Source organism: Amphibalanus amphitrite, unplaced genomic scaffold, assembly GCF_019059575.1.
Source record: "Amphibalanus amphitrite isolate SeventyFive unplaced genomic scaffold, NRLGWU_Aamphi_draft 000183F_arrow, whole genome shotgun sequence".
NCBI classification, from domain to species: domain Eukaryota; kingdom Metazoa; phylum Arthropoda; class Thecostraca; order Balanomorpha; family Balanidae; genus Amphibalanus; species Amphibalanus amphitrite.
In genome coordinates, this window is record NW_024881678.1 from 271288 (window position 1) to 295218 (window position 23931).

General features: G+C 49.2%; 1 protein-coding gene across 2 annotated transcripts; it reads left to right on the plus strand.

The window, feature by feature from the left end:
• Positions 1–314: 314 nt before the first annotated feature.
• Positions 315–15507, plus strand: LOC122384193 (sodium/hydrogen exchanger 10-like). 2 transcript variants are annotated; one of them, XM_043371292.1, is made up of 23 exons: positions 315–647; positions 1133–1566; positions 1769–1934; positions 2418–2534; positions 5912–6088; positions 6310–6403; positions 6577–6720; positions 6958–7186; positions 7486–7643; positions 8196–8454; positions 9689–9904; positions 10366–10500; positions 10656–10760; positions 11030–11287; positions 11412–11630; positions 11857–12035; positions 12177–12310; positions 12469–12632; positions 12890–13021; positions 13271–13456; positions 14055–14174; positions 14431–14574; positions 14863–15507. In XM_043371292.1, exons 1-23 carry the CDS (start codon positions 548–550, stop codon positions 15166–15168), a joined length of 4176 nt encoding a protein of 1391 aa, XP_043227227.1. In that variant the 5' UTR covers positions 315–547; the 3' UTR covers positions 15169–15507. The 2 variants fall into 2 exon arrangements, with proteins under 2 accessions (XP_043227227.1, XP_043227228.1); XM_043371293.1 differs by lacking the exon at positions 9689–9904.
• Positions 15508–23931: the final 8424 nt, after the last annotated feature.

The following is a 23931-nucleotide window of genomic DNA, read 5'->3' on the forward strand; positions in this document are numbered from 1 at the left end:
TCGTTTTAGTCTACGATTTTCTGGTATCTACATCCGTGTTTGAATCTAATAATGAACCCACATCAGCTTTAATGGCAATAAATAATTTAAAACAATGAAATGCCTGTCAGTCTATGAGTGATCATGCCACCCATTCGATCACTGCCGACATTAAACGAATCATCGACCAGTAAAGCCATCAGCAAGTAATGACCTGCTGCCGATCAGCGGGGTGCGCAGCCCTATCGATCAACTTTTCCTTCTTGGCCGACGGTGGCACTAGACGTCATTCACGTGGTAGCTCTCGTGCCGTGCTGTTTTCGAATATCTGTAGAGAATTTACGGAGCGGAAAATAATAAGTGAACGGTCATTAATTCGTTTGTTCATATACCGTTCGGGAAAATGTCGATCGCTGATTATTGTGTTCGATTTTATATTTCCTCGGCGTTTCTTCAGTGGCTGTGATGGTTCATCAAAGCGATGCTTTTATTCACTGGGTTTAGGCGTCTAGTTATAATATCGCTAAAGAAGAGGTCATCCCAAAGTATCATACAGTAACCACTAACCATGTCATTTTATCCAAATGAGTCGATGCTTACAAGTATCATAGGGAGTGTTTTAACTTCTCCCTTGAAAGAATCATACGGACCCTTCTACGCCTTTGCAGGTAAGAAAATTACGTCTTTACTGTGTGTTAGTAACCATGCTGTTTGATTCCAAGTAACGTTTATGTTTTTATGTTTTAACTACATCGTTCACACCTTGCTGGATCTTTTGACCTTCGTGTTTTACCCTTTCCGCTTGAAAATTCTTGCTCCGAACCTCTACGCGGAGCATAATTTGACGTAATAGCGGAATACATATGGTAAACGGCGCTATCGAGCATTTCATGCACATTTGTCAGTACCCTTTTTAGCATTAGTTGAATGTTTTTTTTTCTTCAAAAATCAAGCCATGCCACATAGCTTCAGGAGTTTGTCGTTATCACTCAACCTGAGATAGCGGAGTTAAGCTATTTTCAAATATAGGTACGGCCAGACCTCGATACTACGTACGCATGCGTGCATTCGGTGGTATTTTTTAGGCAAATAATTCATTCATGCGTGACTCTGACGCGAGTGGATCAACATGAGTCTGTATTTATTTTCTCAGAATCATCCAACATTTCGGCAAATGTGTCCGAGGCCGACAGTGTGACGGTGGTACCACTGGGTCCAACAACAACCGCTCACCACTCTGAACACCCGGCGGCCCAGAATGGCTCGTCCGCTGAGCACGCCGAGCATGAGGAAGGCGAGGAGCACCACCCGTACGTCATTCTGTTCCTCATGGTGTCGTTCGCCACCGGGGTGCTGGTGCGCGGCATTATCAAGAAGCTGACGTGGTTCAAGCTGCCTTACACGGTGGTTTTGCTCATGCTGGGTGCTCTGTTCGGCCTTGTGTCAGCCCGAATACCAGCACTGCAGCTCTACACGGCGTTAGGAAGAGAAAATCCGCATGTGATCCTGCATACTTTTCTGCCTGTTCTCATCTTCGAGTCAGCGTTCGCTATGGAGACGCACACCTTCCTCAGAAGTAGCTTTTCGGTAAGTAGGCTGTAAAATGTAGTAACAAAGGTAAAAACATACAAAATATCTTGTAAGCTAAGGCTAATCAAGAACAAGCGTCGCTTGTCGCAGTTTTAAGCTAAAAGCTCAGTTTTCGAATGGCTTGCAACCATGTGTTTCGTAGATGTTTTCGCATGTATTTCCGTTATTATCACCTACATTATCGACTGTTTATTTTCAGATCCTCGTACTTGCCATTCCGGGGATGTGCATAGCGGCGGCGATGACGGCCGTGCTGGCCACCTTCCTATTCGACTACTACTGGAACTTCAAGGAGGGCCTACTGTTCGGAGCCGTCACGGCCGCCACAGATCCCGTGGCGGTCGTCTCGCTATTGAGAGAAGTCGGTAAGAAAAATCTATTTGGTTTTGAAAATATGACGTGTGGTTCACACTCTGTGTGTGAACCTTTGATAATCTTTTGTATATGATACGGTTTTTGGAGAATGTGGCATTGCCATGAACCCACCATGAATCGGGTTTAATATTTTGCGATAATGACCAGTTTCAATACAGCCGGTATCACTGACAAATTATTATCTCACTAAGTAGGTCAAGGAAAAGGAATGTTTGGTTATTTGTGCTAATTGCACGTGGTAGGGTTCACTGACACATGTTTTTACCTTCACGTATTTATTTCGATGTATTTATGATATTCATGATCCTTCGGTGTAGTGCTATCATTTGCATGCATTTTCATATGCAATATAGGTACGATACCTACTTGTTTACATGTGTATACTGTCACACTGTGTATGTTTCAATGTTTCCATGAGTGATGAGTGTGTGTCATGCCCCTAGTGTGATACGTCAATATCCGTGTTTGTTCAGGTGCCTCGAAGCCACTGAGTATGCTAATTGAAGGCGAGTCGCTGATGAACGACGGATCGGCGATCGTTTTGTTCCTTATCATGCTGGACATCTGCAAAGGAACGGCGGAGGTGGCAGGTATGCTTTTTGCAAAGTTTTGTGTTGCTATGCATTGCTTAAGTCTGCATTTAAACCGTATCTCGTGTAACTACTCATTACCCAAGATAAACAACGTTGGAATAATCGGTCTCATGAATGAGTTGAATGATGAAAAGTTTAAATGCGGAGTACACACCTTGGACAGAAACTGGTAGAATACTCGAGGGCAGCGCTTTTCGAGGAGCGCTGTGGCCCGAAGGTTTGGACTTTGAATTGTGAAAAACGCCCGCCCGCCGCAAAACGCAAACACCGCAAAACGCACGCCCGAAACGCCAACGCAAACGTCGCAAAAAAATAAACAAACGCCCGCCCGCCGCAAACCGCAAATAAAAAAAACGCAAAAACGCCGCAAAACAATAAAAACCGCCCGCATCGCACGCCCGTTAACCGCCAACCGAAAACGCCTAAAAATCGCCCGCCCGCCGCCAAAAGCAAACACCGCAAAAAAAAACGAAAAAGCGGCCGCCAACCGCAAACAAATTTAACACCGCAAACGACGCAAAAAAAAGAAAATCGCCCGCCCGCCCGCCCGCCGCCAAAGACAAACACCGCAAAAAAAAACACAAAACGCCCGCCCGCCGCAAAACGTTAACACCGCAAAACGTGCAAAACGCACGCCCGAAACGCCGACGCAAACGTCGAAAAAAAATCGTTCGACCGCCGCAAACCACAAAAAAACCGCCGAAACGCCGAAAAAAATAAAACCGCCCGCATCGCACCGACGCTAACTGCTAACCGAAAACGACTTTAAGTCGTCCGTCAGCCGCCAAACGCAAACACCGCAAATAAGCGCGCAGCCGCAGCAAGATAATAATTTATCAACGACTGGCATACCGCTAGGATTCCAGCGATTCAGCTTTTTGGTCATTTTCACGAATCAAAAAGATATCTGCAAAAATCTCCTAGATGAAAGCGCCCAATTAAAAAACGGATGGCACGTGCGTGCTCCTCGCCCCCAACCTCCTTCAGGTCAATCGTCATTTGGGTCACCTAACGCATTGACGACCGGCTGGTTGGAATGAACATTGCGCCAAGAAACGTAAGTATATTGTCAAAAAGAATCCCCAGAATGGTGGATCCCAAAAGTTTGAAACTACCACTCTGACCCACTGGACGACACCTTAAACAGTTGCCGACCGGATGACACCCATTGTTTGGTCACCCACGCCATAGTATGCTTCATGGGTGCGCCGAAATGACCAAAAGTCCAAATTTCCGGTGTGCAGGGTCATTTTCAACGGCACGTGGCACGTGGTTCTGGACTTTTCCGGCCACTTTGCGACATACCCATGGGTAGTGTACCGAATGGTGGCTGATACGCATGGAAGAAAATGGGGGGTCGTTTGGATCGTTTTCGAGCAATCTGCCGTGGAACGCATTTTTTTCAATTTCCCCATTCAAATTCCCCATGGGAATTTTCAAAGTCACGTGGCACGTGCACCAGACTGTCCGCGGAGGAGAGACCCATACCAGAACGTAGATCACCTGGCCCACTAGAAATCCTGAAAAAAATCAGAATTTTTGGAGCAGCCGTTTTCTAGAGCATCAAGTTGTAGGTAGGGGAGAGCGGGGAGAGTTGTATCATGTCCAAGTTGTATCAGGGCGAATTGTGCCAAACATATCCAATAGATGGCGATCGTGACACGACCAGCCGACAAGGTTTTCCGGGCTCCATCTTTCCCTGTTCTGTCGTGTGGCTGGGTGGACGCGTCTCGAGGATGAGAGCCGATTTTATGTTTTTTTAATGTCATTCTAAAAAAATAAGTTGCAATAAAATGTGTGTTTTGGGCATTTAAATGTGCACGAATTTGAAAGATCTCCGTAGCGGTGGTGAGTGCAGGTCCTAAGGCTGCGTGAGTGAAAACGGATTTCTCCAGCTCTCCGCTGTTTTTGAGCACGAGGATGTTTTTCCAAGATGGCGGCGAGGTACATGTTGTATCAGAGCCGGGTGGGGTATGTTGTAACATGTATGTATGTATGTATGTATGGGTATGTTGCTGTTGATCGCAAAAGCTAAGCCCTGGCTGGCGTTTGTAGGTAGCTAGTCAATACTCGTTCCATTTCGGCACGATGTGTTGGCTTCTTTGCTCTTAACGGGCCACTTTTGCGTCTAGTCTGTTAATGTTTCGTTCGTTTCGATGCTTCGTTCGGATTGACCTAAGTTTGGTCTATTAAAAGTGAAGCCTTTGAGCATATACATTGTATTAACCCCATTTAATGTTGTTGTTATGTTCAAAACCAGTAGTAAGCACACTCCCTGAAACGTGAAATAGTGAATAGTGATACAAATTACCCCACCATGTGATACAACTCACCCAAGCCATGGGGCAAGTTGCATCAAAAACCTTGTTCTATTCGGCAGACCGTAGAATAAAAACTGGTAGAGGTAGCGGAAAAGTTACGTTGCACAAAAAAGCAGAAGAATCAAGGAAGGAGATAGTATGGAAATAATGATTTTATCACGGATAGTTACGAGGTTATGGGTCTCGGAGTAAAAACTGATACAACCCACCCCACTCTCCCCTACTGATCTCAGGCAGCTTTTGCCAAATTGTCAGGGAACTCAGATTTGTTTTTCAATAGAAAAACACAATTCTAAAGAATAGTGTTTTAACTATTGACAACAAACCTTCGGTTATGGACACGCACAGAATTCACCTTCTCGCCGATTTCGGACTCCTCTCCAACACTAATGGAAAATGTCCAAGTGTTCGGCGTAACGACCCGACCGATAGGTTGATCGATAAGAGCAGTGAGGAGGCTGGACTAACAGTTTGATCATGATCATTCGACCTCTGAAAATGGAAGACGTCTGAAAATGTAGGGATGGACAATACATGAACCACCGTCTAATTTTAAAGAATGCACGCACACCTATTCTATGCTATCAACCGTCTGATGACCGACCTGCTAATGTATCGACACGCCTCCCCTGCCCGTTCTGCTGACACATCACCAGAGATCTTATCGCGACTGTCTCGAGACGCAGTCGACGCGTGCCGCACTGCTCGGCTCGTATGTTCTCGACTCGTAGCGTATCCTATTTCACACTAGGCGTGTCGTCTCCGATCGGGCCACATACGACACCGCGGAGCTCGCGGGCGCGGTTGAGATGGAGTTGCGCGGGCTCCGAGTGGATATGATGCTATAGCCGTTTTTACGGGACTGCTGCGGCTGCACAGTGTAAAATTGGGCCAAATTGGGATCCATCACGTTATGCATCGCACACGGCAAGCCACTTTAGGTAGTCGAGACTATCTAATAGCCCGTTTGTGAAAAAGATATCAAATATTTGCCTCATATTTTGTCGTTGCTTACATTTTGTCACTGACGCTGCGTTTTCGTGCTGTTTCCAGTGGGCCCGATTTTGGCTCGGTTCTGTCAGATTGCCATTGGTGGGCCCATTTTCGGGATCGCCTGCGGCCATTTCTTCGTGTTCTGGCTCTCTCGGATATTTAACGACGCCGTCTCCGAAATCACACTGACTATCGTGGCGGCGTACTTCACCTTCTACGTCGGGGAAGTTCTCCTGGGTAAGCAGACGGACTTGAATCGGCCACAATGTAGTGTAAGTCGTCTTTGATAATGTTTTTGTTATTGGTTGCCGCATAATATTCGAGCTTACTTAAAAATGACGTGCAAACTTACACTTGATGTAGTCCAGTATAGTCCAGACAAACATTTGATGCGGTGAACCTTCTGAATGCCGATATCGTACCACCGCACTTCGTTTACCAGATTTTGTACTTTGCAGAGGTGTCGGGAGTGATGGCAGTTGTCTGCTTAGGTGTCGTCATCAACTCGAAGAAGACGTCCATTTCGCCAGAAGTTGAGCCGTCCTTGCACATGTGAGTCCATTTCACCGACCAGAAAAGAACTTACGACCCGGTCTATAGTGTCGCCGCAAATTCAAAGCAAATTAATTGCATTGTGATGATTTGAGCATTCCACTTATGCATTACTATGCCGCTGTGACTTACTAGAAAGATTATTTCAAAATGACAACTTTTACCGCCGGCAGGTTTTGGGAGATGCTGGCCTACCTGGCCAATACTGTGATCTTCATCCTCGTCGGTATTGTCATCACGGAACAGGCCGCCGTCGTCTTCACCAACAAAGATCTTCTCGACATTTTCGTCCTCTACATCGGCGCCAACTTCATCAGGTCAGAATAAATTGATGTTCCCTTCTGGCAATTACTTTGTATTTTTTTTTCAACAACTGAGCTTGAACGATTTATCTCTCGACGCATTTTATTTGTATAGTGCATCGTAGAAAGTGAAATTATATTACTCGTAACATAGATAACGCGCTTGATCAAGAACCCCATTTCATCCCCGCTCTGTACCACGCTCACGGTCCCGCTGTCCCATTCACACTTCTCTGCCTTTACTCACCGCAGAGGCGCGATGGTGATGATGTTCTTCCCGCTGCTGTCGCGCATCGGCTACGGCCTGTCGTGGCAGTCGGCTCTGGTGATCATCTGGGGCGGCCTGCGCGGCGCCGTCGGCCTCTCGCTGGCGCTCATCATCTACCAGGACCCGCTGCTCGGCTCCGGTGTCACTCGGAACGTCACCATCATCGGGCCCGACGGCAACGACGTGGTCGTCCACAAGGTCGTCGGAGAAAAGGTCCGTGACTGACGGACTGTGATATAGGCAGATAAGTCGTTTGGTTGCTTAGAAGTAATCTCTTATGTTTGCTTTTAAATCGATTTAAGATAAATGCAGACGGTTGTCAATTATTAATACGCATAAATTGACATGTTTTGATAAAATAAGCCAATCGAATCTCCCGGCTGTCGGCCTCGGTTGGAAGACATTAACCGTTGAGAAAGCGAAAATCGCACTTATATCAAATATTTTTTTTTCAATTTAGAACGTCTAGCGCGCATTCTTGTCTCCTCACGATTGGTATTGTTGTCCGCCAGTTTCTGATCCACACGGCGTCACTGGTGTTCTTCACGCTGTTTATAAACGGCACCACCACGGCGCCGCTGCTGCGCATCCTCGGCATGTCGGATATCAGCGCCGCAGCCAAGATGAACATGGCCCACGCCATAGCGCAGCTGAGAGAGACCAGGAACAAGTGAGTGCCGAGTCGGCGACGGCTCCTCACACGGATCTCCGGCTTTACACACATATCTCCTTTACGGCCTATGTATCGCTGGTCCCTTACTTCGGTAGTGTTTGGTCAACTTTTAAAATCAAACATCGCAACTTCCCGCACTTATTATCAGAAGTCCCGGATCAATAAATGCGTGCTTTACGTAACTCCCCATGTCCCCAAATCATGACGGAAACTATAGCGGAAATCCCACATGCATTGCTCGGACGGTGGAGACGGTCGCCAACTGACCACCGAAGACGGCTGGGTATGCGAGCATAGTAAATGTGTTTACCCCACGCTACCATTACCGATTTTCCATAGATCGATGGATATGTCAGCTGATCAGTGATCGTCTTATGTCGGATGTAAATGTCACGAATACGATGGACCGTGAATACTGACCGTATCTTATTAGAACCTTATTGGTTGTCAATGTGGTATAATGGCCTCTTGATTCCTGCTGTTTATCAATGAGGGCTAACACATTAAAAACGTTCTGTCTGTTACCCAACGCCTTTCTTTGTGTTTCAGGACAATTTCGATGCTGAAGATGGACCGTTTCCTAGCAGACGCCAACTGGGACATGGTGGAAAAATACACCTTTATCATCAACCCCTACCACAAGAAGGACACTGACGATAAAAAGTTGATGATTGATGAGTTCCTGTACCCAAGCATGCGCTACTCCAACTGTCCAGAGTGCAACAGTCGAGTGTTCAACGAGCCGACGCCCAAAGAGCACTTCGAGATGGCCAACGACGCTCGGGTCCGCTACCTGAAGACCGAAAAGGTGAGTACGTAATGGTGGTTACCATTATAGATTTGTCGCTTTGGCTGGGTACGTGCTTGCTTACAAAGCCTGATGTGTTTTGGGTACGTGCATGCGTGTGGAGTCTGAGCCGACTGGTAGTGCGAATTCGGTTCGAACTGCTTCACATCAGTCGTATATGCGTTCTGATCGAGATGGCCTGGCGGTCACTCACAAATACTGCTGAAAAAAATGACCGAACTTTTCCTCAAATCGCACCTTTGCCCGCTAGTTTTAACCCTCACCGGCACAGGGGGGGGGGGGGGTTGATGTACCCCCTAAGGTTTTTTTTGCAAATAACTCGCGTAAAGAGCGGCCGATCGCAACGAAACTTTCAGTACCTTCGCATTGAGCAAGTTTACACCTACCCTGAAAATTTCATGACCCTGACCCAAATGACCTTTGACCTGTGACCTACTTTCCGAGACCATGTTTGGCCGGAATCGCGATTCGGCGTATGTCGGCTCGCATTAGCCGCGCGTTTGCAAGCTTTTCGTGGTTTCAAACGTTCAAACATGTGATTTGATGTTGCTCCCATGCATTAGGGTGGATGTCAAGGTCATCTGAAGGTCAGGTCAGATCATTGACCTTTGGTGACCTCGGTTCACTTTTTCGAGTTTTACATGTTTCTAGGCTAGTTTTTGGAGCTGATTTCGAATTTAGCAACCATTTGAACATTTACGAAGTAGTTTTGGTGCCTTCGTAACATGTTACGAAGCTGTCAGAGGCGGTTGACACGTATTACGAATACCCGTCACGACCACGACCCCTACCGGTTGCCGTGACCTGACTTGACCTGACCCGACCTGGTCTAAATGAAGGTCACCCGATGAACTAGGACCTTAAAATTGGATATCATCGGCTTCCTCTCGTGAAGGGCAACACGCTCGTTTTTTCCGCGAAGCTCTAGCTCGATCAGGGGCCAAACGCGAGGGGGGTCGTACCAACCCCCCCCCCCCCCCTCCCCCTTGTGCCGTCGAAGGACGCAAAATGGCCTGTGCCGGCGAGGGTTAAAGGAAATGAAGGGTCGCTGACGCACTATTAGGTGTGAGGTCATTTGTGGCACGGGGAGGAGTCGGTACCGGTCCTAGCGGGGACGGTGGCTGCGGCAATGCCGTCTCCCCAGGAAATATTAGTCCAGCGCCATGCCGGGTCGTGAGGTTCCGTCGGCCACAACCCACCGGTGACCCGGGCGGACGTCGGGTCTCGCCGGCAGTCCGCCGGCGCCGTGGATGGCGAGACGGGCGAGCTGGTGCCGGAGGCGGGCGGCAGCGCGGCGGCGCCCGACGGCGACGACGTCAGTCAGTCGGAGAGCACGACCAGCGACTGGACGGCGCAGCAGGACGACGACAGTGACCTGGCAGACGAGGAGGCAGGGCCCACCTACGAGGAGCTCGACGATGCCCGACGTCGCTACCTTCAAGTGGAGCGGGTGGGTGGCAAGGCCCGACTAGCATGCAGCGTATTGCGCTTCAAACAGAAAATGCGTGTTTCGTAGGGTCTCCCGAATGCTTGCTCCCGTCTGAAAAAAAACCAAATCGCTTAGTTCAGCCCTGAGGCCACGAAGAAGCTTGTGTTCATTATTATACAAGGGTTCGGTCATTTCAAAACTGTTGCAGCGAAACTTCTGGCTCACCATTTTGGGGAAAGACGATGAGTCGCCGATGAGCACCGACGCGGCTCGAACTGGGCTCTCGCTACCAGTCGGCTCAGCTCCCAGCGCCTTTCCGACTGACTTTATAGACGGGCAGTCGTTTTGGTCACGGGCTCCTAACCATAATTTTCATATCAGTAGTTCTTGAACATAAATAAAGGGTACGATCTTTGAACAGTTGATGTCCGTGAAGTTCACAGGTTCCACTCAAAGCCTCATTTGAATGGCCCTGTTTTCAGATATCGTACTGGCGTCAGTTTGAGCACGGTATGATCAGCGCCGAGGCTGTGAGGACGCTGGTCGGATCGACCGAGGTGGCTGCCGACATGGAGGGAGCCTTCCTGTCCATCGACGAGCTACGGAAATCCTGGGAGGTAGGCGGCACGGAATATACACTGTGTGTGCTTGCCGTGTAATCTGTGGTATTTGATGTTGTTTCTTTAAAGGCAGCTGCTATTAAAAAATACCCCTTTCTTCTGACGTTTGGACTGTTATCGAAGGATTACTGGGGCATTATTTTGTCGGGCAGGTGCGCGGAGCGTTCGCCTGGATGCGGCAGCGGCTGGAAACTGTCGCTCGCTCCACAGAGCTGGACGAAGAAGAAGGCGATCTGCCTCAGGCTAGCTGGCGACAGGTATGCAACAATGACATTATTTGATATTGCAGTCGAGGCGGGGTAAACGCATTGCACAGGCAAGTTTTGAGACACTGATTTGCCACATTTTTCTAGAGTTGCGTCCTGATTTCCAGCAGAGTGAATATGTTTGTTTCGTAGTACCTAAATTGGAATAACTTCTTTCTAGAAAATCGTGAGTCATCAACGAATCAGATCGTCATCTTTTCTGAACCGTTTTTATATCTCACCTCATTCTTCATTTTCCCAACCAAAATTCTTCATTTCAGGCTATTTACCGTAAAGTGGTCAACACCACTTGGTTCGAGGTGCTGGTGTACACGGTCATTCTGCTCAACATGGTCCTCATGATACTGGAGCTGACCATGTTCGATAAGATGGCCAAAGAGGACGATCCCGAGCACCAGGCTCGCATCCACAGCATGGAGCCGGACCACAAGAACTCTGCACACCGCAAACTGGAGCTGCTCCGCTTCTCGGTCAATATATTCTTCTTCCTATTCTACGTGGCCGAAGCAGTGCTAAAGGTGAGATATCGCGGTGAGATGAAGCTATAGGTAAGAATAGGCCGTAATATTCTGTCCATACTGTACTACTGTATCATTTGTGTTCCGCAACAGCACGCATTAGCAAACTGAATACCATCTTCAGATTATCGGTCTGGGATTCTGCAACTACTGGAGCACCCACTGGAACAAGCTGGACTTTGCCGTGGTGCTGCTGTCGATGGGAGACATCACATTCGAAGTGTGCTCACTCATCATCCGCGAGGGAATCGACGAGAAGTTCAAGATCATCAGCCCGGCAATCCTGCGCAACATTCGATTCCTTCGCCTGTTCCGCTTCACCCGAGTGCTGCGACTCATCAAGGTATGTCACGCACTAATAAGGAAATACTCGGAATCGGGCGCTTGACGGAATGACTATGTGCTTATCGTTAAAATGCTGGGGCGACTACCGCATCCTCTCGTTCCCAAACGGGAATAGGTATAGTGATACATGTGTAGGGATAACACGTCCTCTGAATTGACTTCATGATAATGATTGACGTCTTCCGAGTCGTCGGGAATTAACTAATCCTGCTTTCCGTTTTCAGCCGATGGTGCCGCGGATTTTGGACTTTTTGAACCGTCAGATCAACCAGCGGCTGTCGCTGGGCTACGACATCGGCAAGGGCTATGTAGTGGGAGAGGAGGAGGTGGCCAAGTACATCAACCACATGGTCGACCACAAACAGATACTGGAGAGCCTCAAACGGCTCTCAGACGAAAGCAGGTAAGTGCGATTCATGGTTGTGGTCCTGTACTGACAGAGCGATGCGTAATATGAATAGTACCGAAGCGCTGTGCAATCCGCACTGGTATGGTAGTTCTCATAACTGCCTGTGCAACATTTGACGCTACAAACTTTTTGCAGGCTCATGGTGATCCGAGACTTGGGAATGCTGCAGCGAGAACACCCTGGCATTGCCATAGCCGTGAAGACGCGCCAGGCAGTCCGCTCGGTCCTAAACAACGTCAGGGAAACCATCACCGAACTCAAGGAAGGAGGTCGGTGGAATAGCGATACAAAAGCATAAATAGTGTCCATGACAATGTCATTACAAATACTGTCCATTAATAATATTCGACGTTATCTACGAAACCCTTAGTATCCTTCGAATGTCTAAGTTACCATCGAAATATTGTCCTGTGTTTCTGTGGGACAGGCTTATTGGACGAGGCCGAGTACTCGCGACTGGAGCACATTATCGACGATCGCGTCAAGCTGCTGATGGTCGCCCCACCGTACCTGCCGCCGCTGCCGCCCACCGAGCTGCTCAAGAACATCCACTGGGTCGGCAAAAACCAGCTCCTGGTCGACCACCTGGAGGTCAGAACATCTCATTGGTCCACACATTTGGCAGCCCTCTGTTTAATCGTACTGCTCTTCGAAAAATCACTTACTTACATTTTCCAGCTAATTGTTTCAGTACTTTGATGGCCTACAAAAATGCGTTTTTATTATCGTAAGCAAAACGGTACCTGCATTACCGTAAATGGTGCTGGAGCGCGATGGGCGTAAACGATAATAATAAAGGCCTGCGTCTGCTTAATAATGTTCATCATATGTCGTTTCACGCCCTTCAGAGTCATGCACAACTAGTAAACCTGGACTTTGGTGACAAAGTGAAGGACTACGGAGATGCTCCTAACGGCATTTACATCATAGTCTCCGGTATGCTGAGAGTAGAATGCCGTGAACCCGCCAAGCTTCATGAAGTGAGTATAATTGCGTAGTGACATGAAATGTATGGAGCTGTTTCCATTCATGCAAATTACTCGTATGCTAAAACAATCATTTAAAAGGGTCATTCATTGGCTTCAGCATTTCTTAAATATTTTTCAACATAAATCCGGTTAGGCCAAAATTAAGCGGTATTTGAAGTACTGAAACGCATGTTTTAATCAATCTGATCTGGTAGATGACTACTCAGTACTCACAGCGATAAACACCGCTGCACATTGCAGGAGATTCTGAAGACGGGCGTGCTGCCCAACTCGGAGATCCTGGCCCCCTCGTACGAGGTGTCCGTACTGCGCGACTACGTCGGCGCCGGTAATGTGATTGGCGAGGTGGGGGTACTGACTGGCCGACACCGGGACGCCAGCGTCGAGTGTGAGACCGCCGTGCAGGCCTACTACATCTCCAACGAGGTGAGGGACACGGGCAAACGGATACAGACGCATGCGTTACGAATAATCAGACGGACAGATAAACACATAATTTGTTTTATTTTTTTTTTAAATAATTTTAGTCCGAACCTTTTGATAGGAAGGATTCACAAGGACAGAGCCACCGCTAAGCGAAGCTTGTTGCGGTGACCCTGCCCTCTACCCTCCGATCGCGCCAATTCCAGTTCTATGGCAGAATTTAGAGTCCAAGGTTTAACGTGCGCACATAGCCGCGCACGGCCGGTCCCCTCACTGACTTCGCCTGGCTACGGCCTGCCACCAACCGCAACCATACCTGTCAGGAGGCCCATAAATGTCAAGCGCCCGTCGCGCTTCGAACCCGGACTGTTGTAACCGGGAACGCGTGCTCTCACCACGCGGAGTCCAACGCTCTACCAACTGAGCTACGGGACCGGACCGGCAAATACGCATGTGGGCAACATATGTAGACACTGACATGACAGGCATGCACACATCAAATCCGTACTCACAACTCAAAATGAGTAAAATCGCACACTGAGTACGACCTCGAGGGCTTCAGCTGATCAGCTATTTGATAAGTTTTTGCTTCTCCCGACAGGTGATGGCAGAGATGCGTTCCAAGTTCGGCGAAGGCCCCGAGAACCTCGAGTACATGATGTGGCGCAGCATCGCCATGCGAGTGGCAATCAACGTGCTGATGGACCAGTCCCAGTACCAGGTGAGCCGCCCTCAGTGGTTTCCAGCCGCGTTTGAGCGCATAATGAACTATATGAAAATATATGCAATAAGCATGCCAGACTCACGAAAGCAAACCAAATAACGTTAGCATAGGCTGTTGGCATCATTTTTGGCGACGCTTCTTTTCGTGACGCTTCAGCCGCGGCTCACTGGCAATGGCAGACCAAACATTTTAAATATTTCTCTCGAGAAGTTTTGTGTTGTTACATTCATTTGACTCGGCCACTCGTTTACAGTCGTGGACGCAGCAGAGGATAAAAATCTACGTAGAGAAATGCTTCCTTCCCAAGCTGGACTACAAGAAGACATTCACAGCGGTTGATTATTTGGAAGACGTGATCTTAGTGCAGGGCAAGGCGATGAATCCCCATACCAGAGAGGTGAGTCACTGCGCTCCAGCGATACGTCTGTGTCATTTCACACATCGCAAAACCTATTTAGCTCGATTAGTAGGTTTGAAACCGAAGCTTACCGTCGGTATAATTTAACGTCGGCTATATTTCAGCTTGTTGTCGAATTTTGATAGGTGGAATATTGCGGACGTTGTAAAAGAGGTCCGCATCTGCTGGAATTCATAAATAATGGTCGAAAATCAGCGCCTACCGTCCGTTTTCGCTCGAATATGATTGCTCTCAATAATTCACCGTGTTTATTTGTGTTTTCCGCAGGTGTTCACGGCGCCGACGTACGTGCCGCGCACGGTGCACCAGCTGGCCTTTCTGACGGAGCGCCGTTCGAGCACCAGCGGCTCGGCCGTGCTGCCGCGGCTGCTGGTCATCCCCGGCGCCGACATGCCGCAGTCAGACATCTGGGAGATGATGGGATACGACGCCGACGCCATCGCCACCAAGACTGTCAGCTCGGTGGCCAGCTGTAACATCCACACCAAGTCGTCCCGCGGCCTGCTGGCCTCCCGGCCGTCACTGTCCGGAGCCAACCGAGCGTCGCCGTCCATGCCGAGGGTCGACGAGTAGCGACGGAGGTTCGGGAATCAGGAAGGGCCAGTCGGTCAAAGATGGATGCAGAATCTCAGCTAGGTGAGGGACAGAGCTGGTCCTCAGGCAGCCTAGACTCAGCACTGCGATCCCGCCTTCAAAGAGGCTGATTTTCGTCAGATTTCAGTTGTACCTAATGATAAACTGCATCAATATCTATTTGAGCTCGGCGATTAAGCACAAACAGCATTCGCAGAGCATTTAGGACGTGCGATGTAACAATGTAGGTTGTAGAACTTGGAAAGTTGTATGCACATGATGCAATCATGAGATGTAAATGCTCGCAAATAAAGGTTGTTGTCTGTTCACCATTACAAATGATTTTAGTCGATGACGCCAATTCGGATTGAACGATTTAGTCAATTACGTCAATTTGGATTGAACGCTTGTGCCTGCGGTTAGCGAAGCCTGGCGAGCAGTCTTTCTCGCCTTTTCCTTTCTCTCGCTCTACTAAAGCGCGACGCGTTTTTTTTATGGCAGCAAAAGATAACAGCTCAATTCTCTTATGAGTGAACACAAATGTAAAAAATATACCATTTTCATAAAAAGGAAGCTTTAAAGTAGCGTGGACGGATGTTGAAAAGTCATTTCGGTTCTTTTATGATAATCGAGATCGAAATTGATTGAAATGGAAAAACTTGTAGGCTAGATGAAAATGACATTTCCAGCAAAATGTAATTTTCATCAATCCCTTTTGTAGAAGAAAGGTCACAGTAGAATATTGCATATCATTTCGCTCATCTTTCTCGGATAATTTAAAAATGAATTTGTAGCGGGGCTCGGCTGCAAGATATTTTATTTGTTTGTTTGATTTGCGAGGCTGGTCAGTCACTGGCGGACACATAGACTGCTACACTGATGGAGTGGGCAATGGGGTTAAGTTGGAATGCAAAAAAAGGATCTCTGACAAGGTTACCCTGATAAATCTCTCTTCCCGATCAAAGGATTAAAATAACGAAAGTTCATTAACGTTGCAAACTTCCATTAACTGCACAGAGGGGCGCCTCCCACTGGATATAACCATTCATGCTCCCATTCACACCATCATGCACACTTCCCATTCATACAAATTAAAACACCAGGTCGCTAAACCAGGGGCGGCGGATTCGGGGGGGCAGGGGGGGCAGCTGCCCCCCCTGGCAAAATCGTGGGGGGGGGCAAAAGTATCTTTTTGCCCCCCCATAATTTGCGACAAAGCTTAGACAAGAAACCATATACCTGATTATTCTGTTCGATCATCTGAAGATGTAACCAGATGCCCATATACTTTCAAACGTTGTCTTTCTTAATTGGCAAGCGTTCGCGTTCAATTGAAGTTTTCCTCTCTTCAACTTAGTTTTGGAGGCATTATAAGCGTCAACATGACGCACCGGCAACCCAGGCCTTCAGTGACCGCTTACAGGGGCGACAGATACAGGCAGAGGAGGCATCGTCCCCTAAGAAACTTTTGGAGGAGGGGCAAACGTTACAACGTATATTCTTGCCCCTCCATAATTTGTGCCCTAATCATGAAGAAAATTTCATAACCTGATATTGCAGCTATGCGCTCCTACAGTTTGTCCAACGGTGCCTTTTGAATATGTGTAAATGCCAACCATTTCCGCTTTATATCATTTTTTTTTGTCTTTTTAGATTCGATTTAGAGATATTTTAAGTGTGCAAGAGACGCAACTCATACCTTCAGTGGTCGTTTGCCGCTATTTTGTACCTACATAAATGCCAAATCGCAAGCGATCGGAGACGGAAGGGCTAGCCATTCGTTTGCGGGTAGTTAGGACTGATGCGCTCATAATAAGCCACTCGCCTGATTTTTTTTTCAAGCGCAACAGTTTCCAGCGCATAAAATGGTAAACGCCGAGGTCGTACTTACACATTGACCACATTGACCAATGCACGGTCGACGGTATGGTATGACACCCAAAAGCCAGTCATCAGAGATCTGCTTTGGGCATTCGGAGGCTTGTGTGGGGCCAGTGTTAAAACTGGATGTTCACAGTTCAGTATCCGCTTTATTTCAGTTTTTACTATTAAAAAAACAAAAATTAATGATGGAAACTTTTGAGGGTTAGGGCACTGATCATTAGTGCCCCCCCCCCCCCCCTCTGTCTATAGGCTGGCTATAGAATAAAGAGCATCAACCACGAACAGTAGCGGCGGAACACCTTCAATTAAGGGAGGGGGGGACACTGCCGACTTTTGGTCCCATTCTTTCCATGAAATGCCAAAATCAAAGGGGGGCACGGTGCCCCCGTGCCCTCCCCGTTCCGCCGCCTATGAACACGAAAGCAAAATCTAAGGCATTTTGGAAAAATGAGTATGCCCCGCAGCGTCCGATAACTACCACTTTCCATTGGGTCAAGCCAACCAAGTGTATAGCTATGAATATTTTTTTATTCATATATTATTTTCATAATATTATATATTCATATATTCATAATATTATTTTAGTATGTATATACTTGGCTTGGCCAAGTGTATACACTTGGCCAAACCAAGTGTATAATGGCACTTAACGATAGCACTAACCTTGTCTCACTTTTCGTTGAAGTCTGTTCCGAATGGTTTCGGCCACAGACTGGCTGCACTGAGGTCGTTTGGTATGTGCAACTGTAATTAAAGCCACCTGAGGCGCCCTGACACCAGGCTGAAGCTGGGTTGGAAATGCTTCGTCTTTGCAGATATCACTGGCCACTGATTCTCGAGTGCCTGAACCGGTAGATGTCGTGGCAAAATTTGGTGTGATAATTTGGACCTCACCGCAGTCAGCACACCCTAAGGCCCTAATAAAGAAACGCCCCACCCAGAGCTTCTGGATTCTCGTTCCAGTCCAACGTTCCTTCACCTCAGCCCGCCGCCGCGCTCCCTCGCCCTCCGTTCCCAGCTTGACGAGCGTTTGGGCCTTAGTTAAGCCATGCTGTAGGCTTACTGTATAAACCCATCGAGACAGCCCGTCTCGGTGAGTTTAGTTGGCGAACTACTGCCTTGGGGTGGGTTTCTGGCGGATTGCTGTCCCAATAGGTTTAGATGCGACCGACTGTCTCTGAATGTTTGAGCGGTCTCCTCCCGCTGTGAGCTAGTTTCAGTTGATATCTGTCTCAGAAATACTTTTTAATGGAAGGTTAAGCGGAAATCGAACGTAAAATGAACAGAAGAAATGGTAACCAGTTACCTCATTGCAAAGAATAGCGCTCGCCTACTTCAAAAGGTTTGGCACCGTTCTTCAACATCTGATATGCGATCGGGTTATGGCACAATTTTTCCCATTGGAGCTTTTTTTCTAATACAGCAATACGAAAAGCGTTACATCGTCCACTGGCGGATCCAGGGAGCGGGCATTTAATGCAAATATTTACTCCCCCTCCCCCTGGCTCCTGCATCGCCCGAAATAGACAAAACGTACCTTATGTTTCCTAATAATAACACTTTTATCATATTTTTTTGCTTTATGCTGTTCAGCAGTAGGTAAGCCCGTAAGGAATCGAAATCCGAGGAGTTTTTGGATTTTGGACACTTTTTTGGGGGTATGTCCCCTACAGCGTCGAAAACGCCTTTCTGGATCCGCCTATGACATTATATCGACTGGGATCTTGCCCCCCCACGCCAAAATCGAATCCGCCGCCACTGCGCTAAACTGGCCCCTCCCTGTTTACCTAACCTCCCCCAGTGGTGTACAGTAGCCGTTCGTAAGCATGCGTCAAAACCTTTGTCCTTTGCCATTATACATGATCTCTGGAAATTTCCTTCTTAAGATTTACGTCCGTTGCTTGATAAAATGTATTATTCCCCATTCGACTGCTATAGTTCTCTCTTAAAGCTCGCCCCTAAAAGAAATACAACCCTTCCCAAAATACTCATTAACTCCAACCGGCTTTATTCACCTTGCGATTTCCGTTTACAATTAACCAATATGGCTCAATCATCATAGATAATACCGATCGAGTGACAATAACATACACGTCATACCTTGTCGGATCTTGGCCCTCCCCTCTTTCTGATATCTACGGCAGCGGAGGCCTGAAACCCTAACATTAAACGCCCCAGTCACATGATCGACGCAAGACGGGCTAAGGGTGCGTGGCGGCACGATGTGAACGAGTGCTGCCGCCGTCTTAGTGCCGACATGTGATGGGCCTAACCCGCACGTCGCCGGTGGCGCGGCCGTGCCCTACCTATCCCCCGGGTCATAAAACTGTCAGTTAGGTTCCGCAGGTAACACTACACCGTAGGTTCTATGAGGGACATAACCTATCCTTTTGCCGGAGTGAGATTTTAAAGCAGGCCGGATTTCCCTGCCTTTTAGAGGGTCCAACCCTCCTTCCGAATCACTCCGGGTGGCCGAAATTTAAGGACGACTCAGCAACTTCGCCCCGTGGTGCCCTTACCGCGCCAAACCACGCCCGTGGGGTATTCCATCTTCCCACACACCCCGGGTCCCTTCCCGCCCAGGGGCCTTGGAGCAGCCGGACCTATCTGCCACTACCCCGCATCTGGCCGGAGGGAGTACTTAGTGCACCTTTCTGGAGGCCTCCCTCTTCCAGGATCTTGAGACCAATAATAATGCGTCTTTCTGACGCGCTAGTCTCCCCCCCCCCCCCCCCTTCGGGACGCCACCCGAGTTTCTACACGGCCTTCGAGTTACCGCCCTTCTCTGGACCCCGATATCCCGGCCGTTCCCTCCCTAAACTGCCGTCGCAGACCCTACTCGAAATGACCAACGCGCGCCCATGGCTACGTGGCTGCCCGCGACATGGCCAGTGTCGGCTCGCAGCCCTCACATGGTTCGCACGCGTGGTATATATATTGTTACCTGGTCGGCCCCGGAACTCAAGCCGGTTTCCCGCGCCACTCCGGCGCAATACCCTTCCTATATCTTCCTGAATACCTTCCCGCGCTATACCTGCGCAATAATTAGCAGCGTGACCAGGTCCTACCCAATTCCGTTCTCGTGACCTGCTGGTGAACGGTTTCCTGCGGTGGACTCCGTTCGGCAGGACACGCCGGATACATCCTAACTTTTTTATCACCGGAGTGGGGAGTTATAGGCGGGCGGGATGCTTCCTGCCTGAGGGGTATACCGATCCATGCCGATCGACCCTCGCTTTAGAACCACTCCGGCGGCCGAAATGTTGACGAACGGGTGAACAATCCCGTACGGTGGCTCTCTCCGCGACAACCCACGTTCGTGAGACGCTGTGCCCTCACGCAATACCGGGGAAAACTCACACCCTGAATCGAACATTCCTGCATGAGGACCTCCCGTAATCGAGCAACACTTTCTGTGTCCCTCTGAACTGGTCATTGGGGAGATATAAGATCTGAAAGGCACCGTTCTGGCACCTCCCCAAAGCCAGGTGGTGCGACGGCCTGTACACTCATCGTGAATGCTCCGTCGCACCCCACCGGTTTCCCGCCTGAGTCACCAGGACTTAAAAGTTCCTTAAATCTTAGCCGAGACCAAGACACGGCTATTTATTTTGCCCGACTTACGCCGTAGAAACATCCAGAGGGGCATTTGACGAGCCAGATCATTCAAACGTAAGAGCATGTTGTTTGAGTCACTTGGGTCGTCGTCACTGTCTACTGAATGATGTTGAACCTTTGCCCGAAATGCGTTTATCTCAAAATGACTCAGAGTAAAACGCGCACAAAATAATCAAGTAAACGAAATTATTTATATCTAACTACCTTAGGACGGAGAACCTACGAAACAAGCCAACAGAGCCGATCTCCTTAGTGTTCAGCACACAATAACCAAATTTAATACTTCCTCGTCTCATACACCTGAATTGTAACCGTAACTCCCCGACCTCCTCTTGGCCCAGAAACCTAACGTCCTGACCTCCCGGTGGCCTTACTCGTACCCGACCTGTACCCCCCATTAGACCGGCCTTCCTACCCTTTTACTACCTTGGCTCTCTATAACCTTCCCTATGAACTGTAATCTCGTTCTGATTCGATACCAACTTAAACGAGCACTGACATACATTTACCATAGTTTAGTCATTCAATAGCTTAATTTAAACTCTCCTCCCCCACTCCCATTTCTCATCAGTTAAGTAGTCGCGTCGGTGGGCTTATCACACACAGGGGTGTCACATGCATAGACAGCCTCGCAGCCCCTAAACATTACGCCAACCAATGTATCCCATATCTGTATCCTTTATCCTATACTTAGCTCGTAATCCCTCCTAGAGTATCCCATCCTTAAAAAAAACATAAAAAACATAAAAAACAAAACTACGATCATGTTCGCCCTTAACATACTAAAGTTACCACTGCTACCGACACAGAATCTAAGAAAGCAGGGCCCTACGCGCATCGGTCGCCGAACCGGGTTTCGAACTGGAATCAATGACGTCATCAAAGGGTCGGAATGATACTTTTACTGTTCTCAGAAGCGCGCGCGTATGAATGGTGCACCCTGCCCCGGCATGTCGAGAGTCCTGTGTCAATGACGTCACTCATCGATGGTCACGGCAAGAGTAGTTCCGATGACGTCATCAAAGGTTCCAAACGAGTCCTTTTTCTACTCTCCAATGTAAATGCATATGAATGGCACGATTAGCCCGACGTACCGAGGGCTCCGGGCCTATGACGTCACTCATCTGAGGGCACTGTTGGCATTAGGCCCATGACGTCACGAGGGTGATCGACGTGAGTTCCTTGGTCACCATGAATAGTGGGCGCGGTCCGGGAGAGCACGCGTGGGCCGGGGCTATAGCACCCGTCAAGTGCACAATTGGAGCGGCCTGCATAGCCCCGGAGGGCACCGATCGACAAAATCTCCCTTCACATTGCCTGAGGGCAGATGTCACGCCCCTGACAGCGATCGGCCAGCTCTGCAGTGAGCTTTGCAGCCCTTTACTGGGATAGAACCAGTAGCTGCCCATAACGCACCACCGCCGCCCCTCTGAGACGGGCCCTGCTCCCCGCTGGCAGTTAATCCCCTTTAGTGACCACTCGCTGGGGTCGGGCGGCTGCCTTCTGCTTGAGAATGGCGCGGGGCGCCATGCCCGTCTGTATAGGGTGGTCCTCTGGACCGTCTCCAGGAAGGAGTGATGCTCTTTTACGCCACGGGGTGGCGCGCAGAGCATATTTGGCGACGATCGGTGACGTGCGTCACCCGGGCCATAGTGACGTCACTCAGGGGTGACCGTCACGCTGGACCACCTGTCAACTCGGTCGGCCAGCTCGGCAGCGAACTCGGCAGCGGGCTAACTGGACTGGAGTCACTAGCCGTCCATACAGCACGGCCGTCCGCTGCTCCCCTCTTGGGGTCTCCCCGACCAGACGGCGGTGTACCCTGTCCCGGCGCCGGTCGGCTGGTATGCGTTAATGACCCTGACGCCGCCGTGAACCGAGCGGACGGTGAGGATTATCGGCGCGGGCGCCGGCCCGGCGCGGTTTCTGCTCGACTGCGGGGACCGCTTCCGTCTACCGCGGCGACATGCTATTATGAGTGCGGCGCGCTGGACACCTATCGTACTGATCGTTTACAATCGTGATTCCTCTCGTGTTATGTAAACAATCGACACCACTCGCAATGGAGGGACCTTTCCGGGCAAAATGAATGGGAAGTCGAAAGATAAAGGAGAGAGAGATAGAGAGAGAGAGAGAGAGAGAGAGAGAGAGGGGGGGGGAAGAGAGAGAGGGGGAGAGAGAGGGAGAGAGAAAGAGAGAGAGAAAGAGAGAGAGAGAGAGAGAGAGAGAGAGAGAGAGAGAGAGAGAGAGAGAGAGAGAGAGAGAGAGAGAGACGAGGGAAGTGGATGATGTGAGCGGTTTTAGGGAAGGGCTAACTGCAGGGAAGGGGAGCCAGACAACCAGACATTCATGTACGGTCGCCATACACACCGACCGACATTTTGACAAATCCACGGACCGACAATCTAACCCATTTGACAGAAGCACGTGCAGACAATTGGACCGACAAACCGACGGGGTGGCTAGCGAGACAGGTCGACTCTCTCACCGACTGGATGACGTGCAATCTGACGAATAAACAGACGAAAGGGCTGGCAGACCGACATGATTGTCCGACCGACCGACTAAACCACCGGCAGACTGATCGACGGACTGATCGACCGTCGGACTAGCAAACAGCCAGATAGACAGACAGTCCGGCAGACAGGCAGACAAACAAACAGACCGGCAGACCGACAGACTGACAGACTGACAGGCCAGACCGACAGACAGATGGGCTGACAGAGAGACAGAGAGACAGACAGACAGACAGACAGACAGACAGACAGACAGACAGACAGACAGACAGACAGACAGACAGACAGACAGACAGACAGACAGACGACTTATCGATCGACTGGACGAGGACCACAGGTTGGAAGGTGGCGGTGTCGATTATTTATACACATACTTGAATGCACTGTGAAATGGATCAACTTTAGTATCCGTTAAATGCTAGATGACTTGAATGATCCTCGGGTTTAACCTGATTATCCAGACGATTCTCAACTAATATAATGCCCTAATTAACAACTAACTGCATTGATCTCCTCCTTTACAAACAAAAGTCCATGTTCAACCGTTCTTTGACAGCGTAACTAATTGCTTGTCACTGACCTAGCACGGCCCCGACACGCTCCCGACGCGCGCCCGGCCGTCCGTCCCGCTCCGACTCGCTAATCCGCCGCTCCGCCCGGCCCGTCTGATCCCTTCCCATGCGGCAGACCGCCCCCCCCGCATTCCTTCCGAGAGCGCAGCTGACCGTCGCCACCCGGCCGCGGG